This window comes from Topomyia yanbarensis, chromosome 3, assembly GCF_030247195.1.
Source record: "Topomyia yanbarensis strain Yona2022 chromosome 3, ASM3024719v1, whole genome shotgun sequence".
Lineage (NCBI taxonomy): Eukaryota > Metazoa > Arthropoda > Insecta > Diptera > Culicidae > Topomyia > Topomyia yanbarensis.
The window spans coordinates 195,928,402-195,946,549 of record NC_080672.1 but is presented as its reverse complement, the minus strand read 5'-3'; the positions used below and the strand labels follow the sequence as shown (position 1 = coordinate 195,946,549).

Here is an 18,148-nt window from a genome sequence, read left to right as displayed (position 1 = left end):
AGACTATTGCCATTGCGCTTACAGTCGTAAGGAGTTTGCTACATTGTGTAATGTGGTGGCTGTGTCTACAGCGACTACCCACCGCTGTCGGTGGATTCCCATCAGTTCCTTTCTCTTTTTCCCTTTTTTATTTTGACTATATATGGTCACATTTCCTTTTTCTGCATTACTGATTAAAGAATGTTATGAAAATTTAGATCCTTAGTACTCAATCGAGAGCAAGGATGTGAAGTATACGTACAACATACTACCATCCCCCGGCCTTAAGGCAAGAGCCTCCATTTATCGGTAATACTACCAGTTTGTGAATGGGACGCTAATACTCCGTTTATTCTCTACATAGGGTGATTCCTCCATTTGTTTCTAGGTTAGAGAGTCGCGATAAATTCATTTTTCCACCGATCAAGCCACGGCAAAGCTTCTGATATCTATCAAGACGGTTTTCAGAAACATTCAATACGGATGCCTCAGGAATTAAGTTTAACGGCTGGCTAGTGAAGGGGTCACTGCTTCACATGAATCGAATGACGTTGAAAACGCACGCGAGTTGAGATATACTATAATTTGAACTAAAACGGTTGCAAGATCTTCATAAGTGAGTATTTCAATTCCAATTACGTCACGAAGGTGTCTTCAAACTTTTAACGGCTGCCTCCCAAAGACCTCCCATGTGAGACGCGTTGAGAGTAATGAATGAGTATCTGATTCCCAACCAACCGAGATGATTGTTGATACAGCTGTCGAAGTGTACCACCCACCTTTGATCGTCCCATCAGATTGGCTGATGCGTTGTTTTTGAATCGATTGGCCCATCCCAATACACTTCTCCACTACGAACATTGATGTTTGTATCGCTGCTATAGATAAACACTTCACCGTTCTCCTATCTTCACGCAAATCTTCATTAGCCTGTGGAACCATCGACTCTTGATTCCATATCTCTTCTGTGTTGTGCAAACATGTTGGCCCCGTCCACCACAGTACATGGTTGACGGGATCAACGGGAAGCTGCATGACGCGCAATCTGCTGGATTACATAGCGAAACAAAATAAAAAAAAACCTGTTTTAATCCACCTAGAGGTGCAATTGTGCCTTTCTCATTTCTCCAAACTATGATATAATAACTGGTTCGTACAATATAACATTATGGAAATCTCTTTCATTCTTATTACACTTGGCAAGTACATATATAAGAGCACCTTTTTGCATTCATCGCGGTATCGGTTTGAATCGGAGTTTTCTATGTGATCGCACTCCACAACCCGTAACTCCGGAGCCGGAAGTCGGATGGAGATGGAATTTAATATCAGTTTCCGGGGACGCGACACCTTTCATTTGAGACTAAGTTGATCAAATCGGTCTAGCCATTTTAGAGAAACCAATATAACCGTTATTCTGAATTTGGATACTTCAGGATCCGTCGATGGTGGCCAGTGTGACCAAAGAGCCTTTGAATGACTGTTGGGGACCTAGATCTACAAATTCAACAGTTGTGCACATTTTGGAAAAAAATCACCTTTTTACATTCATCGCAAAATTCGTTACAATCGGAATTTGCTGCGTGATCGTACATATCACCCTGTAATTCAGGAACCAGAACTCGGATCCACACAAAATTCAACAGCAGCTGATGGACCTTTCATTTAAAATTAAGTTTGTCAAAATCGGTTCAGAAAATTCCGAGAAACCGATGTGGACAAATCAACAAATTTTGTTTTGTAACCATACTCTTCAACTCGTAATCCGGATCAAGATGTCGGTTGAAAATAAAATTCAATAGCAACCTATGGGAATATTATACCTTTCATTTGAATCTTAGTTTGTAAAAATCGGTTCAGCCATCTCAGAGAAACCGATGTGGACATTTTGTTAACAAATCCGCACATACACACATACATACATACATACATACATACATACGTACATACATACATACATACATACATACATACATGCATACATACATACATACATACACACATACATACACAATTCCGGATTTCCGGAATCGTCGATAGTGGACAATATATTCAAAGAATGTTTGATTGGCAATCAGTGATCTAGATCTGCGATTAGAAGTAATTTGGTGACCATTTCAATAGTTTTTAGCCTCTGAGGTATTACGATTGTACCGATTTATATGGAAAATTCCAGTGTATCCTTACTAACACCCCTGTAACTCCGGAAGCAAGAGTCAGAACCGAATGAAATTCAGCAGCAGTCAATGGCATTACTGTATCTTTCATTTGAAATCAAGTTTGTAAAAATCGGTAGTGAATTCGTTGTGGAATGGGTGTGATATTAGTTTAGGAACTTGGCGGGTTCCCCGGGGGTGTCATGAACCGTCATAGGTGGCCAATGTGGTCAAAGCTGCTTTGATTGATCATTAGTGATCCAGACCCGCAAACTAGAGTAATGTTACATCAATTTTGATATGTTTTACATCATTTGAACATCATGGTGGTACCAGTTTATATGGGAATTTGCTGTGTGACCGCACTTTTCAACCCGTAACTCCGGAACCGGAAGTCGGATCAACTAAAAATTCAATAGCAGCTTATGGGAACGTTATACCTTTCAGATGAAACTAAGTTTGCGAAAATCGGTTCAGCCATCTCTGAGAAAATTGTGTGAGTTTAAATGACACACACACACATACACACACACACACACATACACACACACAGACATTTGCCGATCTCGACGAACTGAATCGAATGGTGTATGACACTCGGCCCTCCGGGCCTTGGTTAAAAAGTCGATTTTTACAGTGATTGCATAGCCTTTCTTTATATGAGAAAGGCAAAAATTGGGAGCAGAACAAAAAAAATGGCGAAAGTTTGAGGTCCCAGGAAACCCCTGTTGAAGAAATTTTTGAAAATATACGAACGACACTGAAAAAAATATATATTAAAAATTTAAAGTCGATTTACAAAAAAAAACATTTTTGATTTGGATGAAATTTTGTTCCAAGATATGTTCCCTACCTACCATCAAAAATTCATATCATTCAAGCGCTTTCAAGGAAAAAATGTTATTTGAAAAAAAAATTTCCTTGTCCAAGCTGAATTGTGAGAAAATATTATCTAATTTAGCAACTAAGCATATTTTTATTAAGGGGTTAATACTTTTTCATTTTTCTTAAAAATCGAAATTTTTCATTAATTTATTTGAAAGTACAACTCCTTGAGAATGCTTTCCCAAATTTTTATAGAGATCCGAGCAATAGATCGAAAGTTACAGCACTTCCAAGCGCGCTTCGTCTACCAAGAGCAGTAGTAATTTGAAATTTTAAACTCGATTATCTCGAAACGTCGTCTTACTAAAAATGGTTTTTCCGTGATCACGATTGCCGAAAAACTATTCAATCAATTTTCTTAATTTTTTTTTTCAATTGATCGTAATTAATTTTTCTGGTGCGATTCCTTTTTTATTCATAAATTTTTGCTTCATGGATAAGATTTTTTAATACAATTTTTAGAGCTTAAAACAGCGATTTTTTTACTAAAAACGTTCTCGAATGCAGGAAAAAATTATTTTTTATTCAACTAATCGTTAAGGTACGAGGAATACTCATATACTAATGGATTTTTTGAATTTTGGGATTTTAGATGATCTACTGATCTTCAATCGTGATCACCACAAACCTCTTAAATAAAAAAGGGTTTCGGGGAAAAAGCCATAATTCCGCCAATTATCAATTTATTTGTATAAATTTATGCTTGCTTATTTCACTGAAAAATGTACTACCAAAATATTATAAGTTTGATGTAATGAAATCATTGCTTTATTTCTTTACTTAAATTCAAACTTTCTTGACATTTCTTTCATTTGAATTTTACATAAATATTTATTTATTTTTATATGTAACATTTGTCTTAAAACTATCTTCATGCATGCTATTTTGTATTATTTCTGTACAAGGAATATATTTTGGGTTCATCTTCTGAATTAAAATACCCTTTCGTCTCTACTTTGCCACCAGAAATAGGCACAAAACTGTGGAACTTTTGATTTTCAGATATTGTTTTGGCGTTATTATACAGCTCTTCGAGTTCTTCTGACATTTTGTTATATGTAGCAGAACATTAATTTTGTGATATTTTTATCAGTTTGTTCAACGCCCAGTTATATAACTCTCGGGGAGTTGTTATGGTATTTCCATAGTCGCGATCAGTACTGGCTGTTTTTGCCATTCGCTTGAGAATGTCCTTAATAGCATCACAGGGTCCTTTTCCATGGGATGCTGCAACAAAATGCCATGCTGCGATTAACTCATACTTTGACAGGAAGCTACACAAGCTGGCGAAGTTTTGCTTATTTTTGTATTGTGCTGCTGCTCCATCAGACATAAAATAAATTTTAGAAGTTTGTCAATTGTTTCATAAAATTTATCAGTTTTGAGAGAAACAAATGAACTGCAGTCGTCAAGTCTTCCAGTCTCCCGATCTTCCAATCTTCCAGTCTTCATTCAAGTTTGTTATGAATATATACCAAATTCGTTACTGATACCTTTTGCATGTATCAGACAACTAGCAACTGGGAAAATGGATACTGAGATGATTATGACTTTCATTGGTTTAGTTTTCGATAAAAATAAGCTGAAAAAAATTCAGTTTGGACAATGTAAAGTTTTTTTCAAATAACTTTTTTTTCCTTGAAAGTGCCCAACTTGAATTTTTGACGGTAAGTAGGGAACATAATTACCTATCTTGGAATAAAATTTCATCCAAATCAAAAATGGTTTTTTTTGAAAATCGACTTTAATTTTTAAAATCGATTTTTTTCAGTGTAAGAGTCAATGAAGAATTTTATCAATATTTTTATTCGAAAATTTGACTAATTTTGCGAAAATCACTCCTACAACATTTTTTGTAGGACTTGTCATTTTTAGACTAGAGCCATTTTAAAAAAATTGGTAAAAAAAGTTTGGCTCTTTTTAAAAGACAGGCTAGATCATTTTTGGAAAAACAAAGTATGCAAAGTGGCTTTTTGTGACAGAGTCTTCATATACAGAAAGTTTCATTAAAATCTGAGAGGGTGCTGCCAACATTTGTTCGAGTTGGCGCGAAATTCGTCAATTCATTTAAACTATTTTTGGAAAAACAAAGAATGAAAAGTCCATATGATACTGCTAGTCATTATCAGGCGGAGAAACGTATAAGAATGGTGAAATATATGGTAAAAAGTAATCCAGATATTTTGGAATTGTTTTGAAGGCCCAGATAAATCTATGTTTATATATGTTAAATTGTTTGACGAAAGATAGTAGATTTTCATTCGTAAGAGTTTTCTCGTATAGACTAAATATGTTAACTGATTTGGTAACCAACACAAAAAAACTCAACATGATTTGTTATTGCAAAGCGAGTGTCCGGTACTTTCCGGAATGTTTTTAAATAATTTATATATGGGAGGGGAGCACGTCGTTTGGCATAAGTTCTTTTGGCATAAGTTCATTTGGCATAAGTTCATTTAGCATAATGTTCATTTGGCATAACAGCAGGTGACACATGCTTTCGTTTGGCATAATGTTCATTTGGCATAATGGTCATTTGGCATAATGGTCGTTTGGCATAATGGTCATTTGGCATAATGGTCATTTGGCATAATGGTCGTTTGGCATAATTTGAAATATGCATTGAAATCTCTGTTATATTTGATGTTGACGCCTAATGTGGCTACGCCACCTCGCTTTAAGTATGGTACTTAAACTAGTTGATAGCCCCTATGTTTGAGTAACCCGGGCAAACAATATATATATATATATATATATATATATATATATATATATATATATATATATATATATATATATATATATATATATATATATATATATATATATATATATATATATATATATATATATATATATATATATATATATATATATATATATATATATATATATGTATATATATATATATATATATATATATATATATATATATATATATATATATATATATATATATATATATATATATATATATATATATATATATATATATATATATATATATATATATATATATATATATATATATATATATATATATATATATATATATATATATATATATATATATATATATATATATATATATATATATATATATATATATATATATATATATATATATATATATATATATATATATATATATATATATATATATATATATATATATATATATATATATATATATATATATATATATATATATATATATATATATATATATATATATATAAATTGATTGAATAGTTTTTCGGCAATCGTGATCACGGAAAAACCATTTTTAGTAAGACGACGTTTCGAGATAATCGAGTTTAAAATTACAAATTACTACTGCTCTTGGTAGACGAAGCGCGCTTGGAAGCGCTGTAACTTTTGATCTATTGCTCGGATCTCTATAAAAATTCGGGAAAACATTCTCAAGGAGTTGTACTTTCAAATAAAGTAATAAAAAATTTCGATTTATGAAAAATGAAAAAGTATTAACCCCTTAATAAAAATATGCTTAGTTGCTAAATTAGATAAAATCTTCTCACAATCTGAGTTTTATTGGATTCTGAGATGATTATGACTTTCATTGGTTTCGTTTTCTATAGAAATACACTGAAGAAAAAATTCAGCTTGGACAAGGAAATTTTTTTTTTCAAATAACTTTTTTTCCTTGAAAGTGCTTGAATGATATGAATTTTTGATGGTAGGTAGGGAACATAATTATCTATCTTGGAACAAAATTTCATCCAAATCAAAAATGTTTTTTTTTGTAAATCGACTTTAAATTTTTAATATATATTTTTTTCAGTGTCCCGTTCGCATATTTTCAAAAATTTCTTCAACAGGGGTTTCCTGGGACCTCAAACTTTCGCCATTTTTTTGTTCTGCTCCCATTTTTTTATTTTGTTTCGCTATGTAATCCAGCAGATTGCGCGTCATGCAGCTTCCCGTTGATCCCGTCAACCATGTACTGTACTGGACTGTACTGGACGGGGCCAATATGTTTGCACAACACAGAAGAGATATGGAATCAAGAGTCGATGGTTCCACAGGCTTATGAAGATTTGCGTGAAGATAGGAGAACGGTGAAGTGTTTATCTATAGCAGCGATATAAACATCAATGTTCGAAGTAAAGAAGTGTGTTTTGGAGCGTTTCTCGTCTTTAATGTTTATAAAAAGGGTATTGGAATGGGCCAATCGATTCAAAAACAACGCATCAGCCAATCTGATGGGACTATCAAAGGTGGGTGGTACACTTCGACAGCTGTATCAACAATTATCTCGGTTGATTGGGAATCAGATGGTCATTCATTACTCCCAACGCGTCTCACATGGGAGGTCTTTGGGAGGCAGCCGTTAAAAGTTTGAAGACACCTTCGTGACGTAATTGGAATTGAAATACTCACTTATGAAGATCTTGCAACCGTTTTAGTTCAAATTATAGTATATCTCAACTCGCGTGCGTTTTCAAAGTCATTCGATTCATGTGAAGCAGTGACCCCTGACCACTTCACTAGCCAGCCGTTAAACTTAATTCCTGAGGCATCCGTATTGAATGTTTCTGAAAACCGTCTTGATAGATATCAGAAGCTTTGCCGTGACTTGATCGGTGGAAAAATGAATTTATCGCGACTCTCTAACCTAGAACCAAATGGAGGAATCACCCTATGTAGAGGATAAACGGAGTATCAGCGTCCCATTCACAAACTGGTAGTATTACCGATAAATGGAGGCTCTTGCCTTAAGGCCGGAGGATGGTAGTATGTTGTACGTATACTTCACATCCTTGCTCTCGATTGAGTACTAAGGATCTAAATTTTCACAACATTCTTTAACCAGTGATGTCTAACCAATTGAATGTCGTTATAATGCAGAAAAAGGAAATGTGACCATATATAGTTAAAATAAAAAAGGGAAACAGAGAAAGGAACTGATGGGAATCCACCGACAGCGGTGGGTAGTCGCTGTAGACACAGCCACCACATTACACAATGTAGCAAACTCCTTACGACTGTAAGCGCAATGGCAATAGTCTAATAAAAATCTATCCCGGCATTCGAAAGGCAAACATAGATGAACAGCAGCAATTTCATTGATGCTAATCGTCGACAGGTTTTCAGTGGTGATCTTACGTGGCTTTTCTTTAATCGGTTCTCACGGTAAAGCGGGACAAGTCTGTCTTCACCAGAAGGCATGTTGGTGGACTTAAGTGATTCGTAGTTATGCTACCTAACCTCGACCCCCACCAACAGAAGACAAAAGTTAAGCCCGTACGATATTAAGCCAGGTTCTAATGACCCTGCCAATTCTAGTTGTCCGATCTGTATATTTCACATCCTTGCTCTCAGTTGAGTACTATGAGTACTAAATTTTCATCACTTTGCCTTCCAGCAATCTCTATCTCATTAAATGTCGTTAAAATGTAGAAAAAAAAACTTTTTACTTGTGAAAATAAAGCCATGCGAAGAACACGTTTTTTGAAGTAGAATACTTCTAACGTTTCAATATGGGGTCCCGTTTCAAAAATTTCAGTTGAGAAATTTTCCCAGGTTTGAAATGCGAATATCTTCCGTTCTACTGATCGAAATCGCAATATTTTTGCACTAGCTGATCGGAAATTCGCGCACGAATTTCGTATTAAATTTCGGAATTAGTGCGACTACTATAAATAAACCAAAACAATGATTTTTAAAAAATCCTTCGAAAACAGCGAGGAAAATGCGCAATTTGCAAGCACATCTCACGCAGAGCCGTCAAAAAGGAGCATGTAAGCGTTTCATTACATACGGGAATGTTATATATACAGGTCACGCGAGCTTGTTTTGCATCAGTGGGTGCTCGCTTATCACACGAGCAACATGCTCGTCCGGACGGTACAATGAGCGGTATCATGTTTGCGTTCGCGTACCAAGCGTCATCGTGGTTATTCGTGAATCACCAAATCCGCCATTCGTCGTCTGGCTCATCGTGGTGGTGTAGAATGCATCTCCGATTTAATCTACGAATGCTGATGGTGTGCAGGAAAATGTCATCCGAGATGCCGTGACCTACACTGAACACGCCAAGCGTAAAACCGCAATGAATGTCGTCTATACTCTGAAGCGGCAGGGACGCACTTTGTATGGATTTGGAAGATGAAAAGGTAGAACTCACTTGTATCATTATAAAAAAGGCCCTTTTCAGGGCCACCAAAATCATTTCAAAGAATAAATTTGTATTTTCTGTTTCATGGACTGTTTCTCCCTGGAAAGCAATTTGGGTTAAACCCTAAATTATGATTTATTTCAGTACACAAATTGCAAATATGGTCAGAAACAAACTGGAGTGAAGTGGAAAACATTTTTACTATGCGCATTCAAAAAAGGTTTCAATTCTTAAACATTTTACCAAGGTGCCGTATTACATTACTCTCTTTACCCTCAGTGTTCGATAATCTCCGTATTGGAATCACAATTTCAATTTTGTTCTTTATCAAAAATATGTGGTCGACCAACGAAGGGGTGGAGCTACAAAGAACACATTGAGGACAGCACAAAAAACGGACGAGCTTACGTTGTGCTGTAGTCAGGTATAAAAACTCAGCATGCTGTTGCTCACGTTCAGTTCGTTTGCAGCATCAGCATGCAGCAGTTCGTTTGCAGCATCTCCCGCAAAATTCAAACCGCCGTCCGTTTGCTGCTGTCAGAAGAGTTGGCCAAGCACACCATCTCAGATGGCACCAAAACTGTTACCATATACACCAGCTCCAAGTAAATTCCGAACACTGCCCAACCAAAAGGCCCTTTTCAGGGCCATCAATTTGTCGACAAAGAATCGAATTGAAGTTTTGCTATTACAAGCATCAGAAAGTGGCTGGCCAAGAGCGTTGGATAGTAAGTGAGCCACTTGTGAACAATACCGTCGCTTTCACGGCACAAAATCAAAAGTTATTTGTTCATGCACATGTCTTAAAGAAGGAATCAATCCTTGTTTCTGGCAAATATATATATATATATATATATATATATATATATATATATATATATACATATATATATATATATATATATATATATATATATATATATATATATATATATATATATATATATATATATATATATATATATATATATATATATATATATATATATATATATATATATATATATATATATATATATATATATATATAAAAATACCAGAAACATAAGGGTTGATTCCTTCTTTCAAATATGAGCAGTTATTTGAACCTATATACCAATTAACCCTTGGTATCGTCGCATAACTGAGACCAAGGATCCGAAGCAGGATCCGCCGGGTTCCGATAGTGCGTCGGCGGCCTCTCGCGAGCAAACGTGTGATCCACTCGTTTGCCCGAATTACTCAAACATAGGGGCTATCAACTAGTTCAAGTCCGACGGAGCGGAGCGATGTCGGACAGCACCGGTTTTAAAACGATGTGGCGTAGCCACATTAGTCGTCAACGACTAGTAACAGAAAATTCAATGTATTTTTTTAATTATGCCAAACGACCATTATGCCAAATGACCATTATGCTAAACGACCATTATACCAAATGACCATTATGTCAAATGACCATTATGCCAAATGAACATTATGGGAACGTGCCATTTGAGCCAATATATTCTGATTCCTGAACATTATGCCAAACGAACGTATGTGTCACCTACTGTTATGCCAAATGAACATTATGCCAAATGAACTTATGCCAAATGAACTTATGTCAAACGAACTTATGCCAAACGACGTGCTCCCATGTGGGAGATAGGGTGTGGCATACAAAATGTATTCCATGCACAGTAACGTGTTTAAAAAGATTTTCTATCAATACTTCCCAGATTCAAATTGAAAACATTCCAACTCTCGTTCATCGTACTCAATTTAGAATTTCTGAAATTCCGGACTTGATGGTTCGGCCAAACGCGCTGACTACGGCTAAGTCGCGTAAACAGGACAAAGGACTAGAAAAAGCTAGCGTCATCGAGCATGCTGGTAATGGCAGCAACGAAGAAATGCGATTGGAGCGCGAAGAAATGTTACGGCTCATCGAAGTTCCGCGGCTTAATTGGTCAGTGGTAAATGGATCGACGTGTGATGAGCAGGCATTGTAATTCTCTCTCACTCACGCGAGAAGAAGCTTATCCGATGTCCATCTTTTCCGAGATAAGATCAGTAGCAAAATTCTCCGTCTTCACAAATAACGTGAGAATAATTTTCCGGATAAAATTTAGTTGGTTTTTTACTTCTCACCGGAGAAGGTGATAATATTTTAATTTCGTGGAAATCAATAAAAGTGTCAAAATATACACTTAATTTCAAAGAAAAGCTGCAAAGAAGTACGATAGACTTGTTTTTTCGTGTTTTGGAATAACAACAGCGAGCACAAAAAGGATATCGTGATAAACTCATTCGCTCATTCTCCGGAGGTTTTATTTATCCGGAGAAATAACACGTTCTATTTATCCGAAAAAGTTGTGTGAGTGCCAATAACTTTTCGTGTGAAAATGTGAGTTTTTATTGTCACAGTAGCAACTTATCTGGACGCATTTACTCATATGAGCGATAAATGCAATGCCTGGTGACGAGACTTTGCTTCACGCTTTGTTCCGCGGTTTCCCAGAAGAGACTTCCGAGGCAAAGACACGATCGAGTAAACGTAAAGCAGTGATGAATGCTTTCGAAGTATACGCAACTAGATTCAAGAGATTAAAGATTCAAAAAAGTATAAAAAATTTTGTTACTTAGAATTAATCATTTCGATTATTGTCGATTTTTCGTTTATTTTAGTTTGAGCAGAAAGTTTTTAAATGTTTGTAAATATTAGATATTGTAATATCTTTTCGAAAATGGTATAATTTTCTTCCTAAATGGGAAGGACTGTTGTGTACCCAAAAACGGGGATAATTTAGTACAACACTAAATTATACCCTAAATTAGGTTACGCTCTTTTGGCGTACCTACCTTTGCAGAAAGATAAATAAAAACAGCTGGATTTGAGACGTCAGTCTCTTATTCCAGTGCGCGAACGAACTAAGTTAGAAGTGTTATCTTTTATTAAAAGAATTCCCTTTCGCGGTACGCTTGATATAAAAGTGTTACTGGACCACCTCTAGAACGGGTAGATCTTACAATAACCACGATTCAAATCCGATAGATGTGGAAGAAATTTCGTATCGAAGTGCTGATATCAGTTTCCTTTTTGAAATTTCACCTTCTAAAAAGTTTGCCTTGTGAAGTTTCGCCTTGTGAAACATTTGCCTTTTGAAATTTCGCCTTTTGAACGTCCACCTTTTGATTTTTCAGCTTTTGAGATTGGGCTTTACATAAATTCGGCCTTATGATTTTCAGCCTTACGGTCTCGACCCGTAGAAGGCAAATGGTTCAGACTCAACTGAGAAAGCCTGGAAAAGCGGCCATCTTGGAAAACGAAAAAAGCAGTTTTTTCTCACACCGTTAGAAAAATATTCATGAAAATCAATCAGTAACACTCTACCATGAAGATTTTCCCAACGACAAAAAATGCCGTTACAACAGTATTTCAACTATTTCTGAGTCCCGAGTGATATAGAAAGACTAATCGAAATTAAATGTGAACCTCATCTCATCAATTTGAAGTTTAGGGATCAAACTGTATCTCTAAATTGCAAGGTGTGGCAAGATTTAGCGATGTAAAACTCATGACTTACCCTTAGTAATCAGCTTGGCAATTTTTCGCTTGGACACAACTGTATAGTTAACGTTTAGTCGACCATATTCCCACTGAACCGGACAGTATATATCTAGCGTATTACAAAGCCAATAGTAAGAGGAACGACGCGACTGGAATTCCTTCGTGCACAGTGAATGAGTAATGTCTTCAATACTGTCACACAGACAGTGGGTATAGTCATAAGTGGGATAAATGCACCAGTTGTTACCAGTTCTGTGATGCTCAATAAACTTGATTCGATATGCTACAGGATCGACCTTTCCTTCTTCAAGAGTAATTTTCATACGCAATGTGGCTGCGCCTTCATCAATCTTTCCGTTTTTCATATCTTCGAAAAGTTTCAAACTCTCGTCGATCGCACGGTTTCGCCATTTTGATAGCTCAGGGTTGAAACCTTTCATTGCGTCTGCTTTCTGATGACAAACATATGCAAATCCTTTTTTTATCAGTATAACTGCCCATTCATACAACTGTTGGAAGTAATCAGATGAATGCGTTATCTTGTACGGTTGATATCCCAACCATTCAACCATTTCTTTGATTCCAATGAAAAACTTTTCCTCTTCCTTTTCTGGGTTAGTGTCATCGTAGCGTAACAGACAAACCCCATTGTTAGCCTTCGCATATCCAAAATTGATATTAATAGCTTTTGCGTGACCAATATGTAAAATACCATTTGGTTCTGGTGGGAATCGCGTTCTAACTAGACCTCCTGTACGACTCAGATGTTCTTTCAACAAATTAGATGTATGGTCTGTAATGACATAGCCATCTGTTTTATGGTTTTCACCTGGAGCGTGAAAATGAACGGATTTCATTAGTTCCGAAATTGATTTTGCTCCATCATACTCCATTTTTTCATCCACAGTCCCGTTCGTAACAACTTTACTCATCCGAACATTATTCTTTTTCGCTTCAGATTTTTTATCGGCCTTCACAAGCGTTGCTTTATCGGCTTCTGTTTTAGGCCCAAGCAAATCAAATAGTTGTACATCAACTTCATTTTTTATTGCCTTTCCATCTGCCCATGGTAAACAACCGCGTATCTCTGCAAGTAGTTTTCCCACATTGAAGCGATATCTTTGTTCTTCTATTGATTCTTTGTAGCGCAAAATCGCGGACTCTACAGTGCGATCAATCTCTTCAGGTGTGACAACAACACCGACTCCGCATGCCTTTTCGAATAGCTCGACATCGACTTCTTTATTTGTTCCATTCGCCAACAGAAACTTGAGAGCCGAATCTACACGAACAACGGTATCAAGCTTCCTTTCCAAAATGTTCCTAACCAGGAAATCTAATTGATTCATTGATTGTTGTTTTATTTTTGTGCAAACCTGGTAGATTAATTGACCTTCGCCATAGTTAAACTTGTACCCACATGGTACAAACAAAAGAGCGTTTGAGATAGTTTTACATAGAGCAACATTTTTTAAAGTTTCCTCTGCCTTTCGTTCGTTAAGTCCAAGAGAAATTAGATCGCCAAATAGTTGGTTATCGTCCGACATCCTGTAACAATAAAAAATATTTCTAATTATTTTTTGGTCTACGAGCAGAAATTATTAATAAACTGCCGTTGTACGCATAACTATCCCATGGTACTTTTTGAACACTTTGAACACATCCAAATCATATAATTTAATCAAAAACTTCGTAAAAAAATACCAAATCTGTTTGTCCCATTGTTGAAATTCTACTCATAACTGCCCCACTAATACCTCTGTCCCATCCCACAGGACAAAAGGAGTGACATTAACCTTCTTAGCCAAGTCACTCCCAACGATTTATTATATCCCCTTCAACTGAAACGGTCGGTACGCTTGTCCTCGTCTCTTCCTTCTTTAAGGGGTTACATACCTTTTTGTGCAAAAAAAATGAAGAAAGTTTGAATTTACGTAAAGCAATTAAGCAATGATTTCATTGGATCAAGCTTATACAGGGTGTCGACTCATTTCTGAAAATGAAATTCCCTGATTTTCCAGGTTTTTCCAGACCTTCTTAAAAATTTTCCAGAGTGCTCAAACAAATCAAATTAAATTCACATTTTTCAATGTCTATCGTTTGAGCTTACACCATTTTGCATTTTAGTTAGTAAACCCAAAGACCAAAAGTGGTTTCAATCAAACCACTTTTGGTCTTTTAAATGCCATGTAATTTAAATATTTCCAAATCTAAACAAGTTTCATCCTCTAAAATTTTAAATAAAATGTTTTCTAGAGGCCTGATTGTGACAAATCTTGGATCAATGCATTGCATACTCATCGTGGTGCTTATGGAAATCGCAGACCAACAGACATAACACTCGAAAACAATGCTTCGCCTAATATAACGGTTATTTTAAATATAGTTTTGGTTGGGGCTGTGATAGTATTCGCGATACCGACAAGCAAATGAGTGTATGGGACCGTGCATAAAAGGAGGAGCTAGTGTTCTGGAAAAATTAGCGGATTGACATTTTAAGGATGAATTTTCTCATAGTGTTATGTATTTTAGTCTGCGTGTAAATGGTGATGAGTCTGGGATCTTCCGTTAACCTTCTGGCAGTCGTGCTGGTGCACTGAGTGCACGCTGCTTTGAAAAGCTAGTAAATTGTCTTTGGGCAACTGCGGCTGCTCATTCAGTGGGCGACTTCCGGAGGGTTAAGTAGGCACCGTTTTAACATACTCTATCATATTCCAAATACACTTGAAGGTGGTCGTAACCCATTCTTACATCAATTTTCAATGTAAAGTTTGTTTGCGACAAAATATGGAAACCTAAAAACACATAGATCTCTTGATGTATTCAACCAAAAATGAAATATTTTTCACAAATATGGACGTATGTCTTTTTAATCTCAAAATACATAATTCGTTGACATGTTAAATGCGCTTTCAAAAATGGGTCGAATGAAATGCGTATTAGAAATAATATGTGCGGTCCAAACGGAAATCAAAAGATATCTCATTGGAATAGTTCTAAAAAGCTTGGCTAATCGGCAAGCTCTGTTCACACTGTTTCCAAAACTTCTAATACTCGATTGCGATCAGCTACATAAAAAAGAAATGCAAAATACAATCTTAAGAAACGACCAAATGGATTCGATAGTGAGCCAAACATTCTGATCGTACACTAACAAAATAATAATAAAATAAAAACATCAAATGTGTTTGTGCATAATTCGAAGCATCATCAAGGAACGAAGTCATTGAAGGTATTGATTACTTCGAATTATAGTGGTAGGCAGAATATGAGCGCTAAACACTTCTTCGAAAATTGTAACGTGGATATTCTACCATTTTTTCCTGTGTGGCAATGGATTACAAAACTTGGACGTAGAAGACTTCAACCAAGCTTCATGGCATGTAACGAAATGAAGTATTAAAGTAATTCTGAACGATTTAGAAGTCTAAGTTTCTCAAGAAATAATTGGTTAAGCAGGTCTTCTGCAACAGTGAGTGAACCAGTAAAAACTTCATACCAACAGGAAGGTATTCCAGAATATGTACTAAGAAGATTGTTTACAGAAACGGTTTAACCACTTCTGTGCAGTAATAATCCGCTTTTTATATTCTGGTTAGATTTGGATTCTTCTTTTGAAGCTTCCGGAAGTCATGCTAGTGCACTGAGTGCACGCTGCTCTGCAAATCTAGCGAAATCGTCTGAGCGCACCAGCGGCTGCTCGGTCAGTGTGCCATTTCCGCGACTTCCGGAGGGTAAATAATGATTGCGTTGTTGATACAAAATCATCCAGCACTTTTCCGCAACTTTAAAATAGGGGCATAATTCAAGAAAATGTCGAATAATCACAAGAAAAAACAGACAGGTCTGCGAACAAATTGTAGAAACCGGTTTTTGATAAGTTTACTTGTGATTTGAGACAAACAGTTTTTTAGTCTCTCATTTGCCTGCTATTTCCCACCAATTCGTCATTTCAGAAATTAAGTACCCTCTAAAATGCCGTTGAGATCGTATTCGTCCCATGTTCTATGAGATTCCTGACATTATTCTTGTTGCTAATTATTATAACATGTTTTAACTCTGTAGTGTGAACATGGTATACAACGTTATTTCACTATTTTGCTAATAATGGTGCATACTATCGTGAACGTTATAAAGTTGTATTGTTAGTCTCTAGCCACTCCAAGGATTTAAAAAGCATCTCTAACATTATATTTAGTAGTCAGACAGGTCAGCCAAATCTGACTATTTCAAATTAAATCAAATGCTTAAGAACAATAATGGAAGCTTACCTTTTTTGGAAACGTTTGTATTAGTTGCTGTTCTGCAGCACATAAAAAAGCCAAAACAATTATTTATTTGCTTCAGATAATTATGTGATCATTGGAAAATAAATCTGACATTTTAGACTGGTGGGGCTTATTATACCATCCTACCCAACTACTCCACTAACCATGAATATAGAATGTGGCAGACCTACTTTGCTGAAAATGAAGTAATTCATATTATCAGCACGATTACCTAATCAATTCTGAAATACCAAAAGTTCAGTAATTGAGCTGAGAATTTGACAACTTCAAAAGCTGATTTTCAACGAAGTAAATCTGTCAAATGGGTTAAATCCAAATTGCTGAGCTTTCAACATCTTGGATTGCTAAAACGTTCAATTCAATGAAATTTTGCGACGTTGTGCGAAAATTGAGAAAGCTTCAAATCCCGGTTACAAAATAATAAATTACAATTAATTACTTCCTATAGTATGCAATCTGTCTGATAATCAATTGACAGATATAACTTAACAAATTGAACCTGACACTTGATGCAGACAGTGAATCTTCAGGAGGCACCTCGACAAAATGCGGTGTAAACCGTAACTCAAAATTTCCTGGACCAATCGTACTGAATTTTGCACAGTTTTTCTTCTTCACATCATTGCCCAGGTAACTACAAAAGCATTTTGCAAAATGCTTGATATTATTTTTTTCAATAGCATTTTCGTTTTTTAGCAATAATCGGACTTTGGCTTCAAAGTGCTAGGAAAAGTTCGAAAATCGACCAAGAAATAAAAGCTCCATTAGTTACTTGTGGAGTGATGTTAAAAACAACTATGCAAATGTATCAACGATTGGTCCAGCAGATTTTGAGTTATGGTGTACACCGCAAAACCAGTTTTCGACGTGGCACCTGACTGAATAGACAATTTTTGCATCGAAAAAAAAATTAAGGAATCCAATTTTTTGCCGATAATACTTTACACAACCCCCTTAAGTTACGACACGATTTAGGCGATTCTTCCGCATTGAACTTTTTGTGTCATTTTTCCAAATCATTTGTCCAGTCTCAACTTTCACAACTTCTTTCAAACCCTGTGCATTCACTAAAAATTAAACGATAATTTGTTCTACAGTGGAAATGCTAATCGTCCAAGATCTGATGGAAAATTATAAATAGTGAAACAATATAAGCAAGCTTCGATATTAT

At 35.7% G+C, this 18,148-nt stretch overlaps 1 protein-coding gene across 1 annotated transcript in view; it reads right to left on the bottom strand.

Moving 5' to 3' along the window:
- LOC131692992 (probable glutamine--tRNA ligase) overlaps positions 1 to 18,148 on the bottom strand; it is a 172,527-nt gene that overhangs the window by 4,885 nt on the left and 149,494 nt on the right. The window contains exon 2 of the mRNA XM_058980424.1: positions 12,705 to 14,236. Within this exon, the coding sequence (XP_058836407.1) occupies positions 12,705 to 14,235 (1,531 nt within the window). The 5' untranslated portion in view covers position 14,236. The remainder of the gene's footprint in view (positions 1 to 12,704; positions 14,237 to 18,148) is intronic.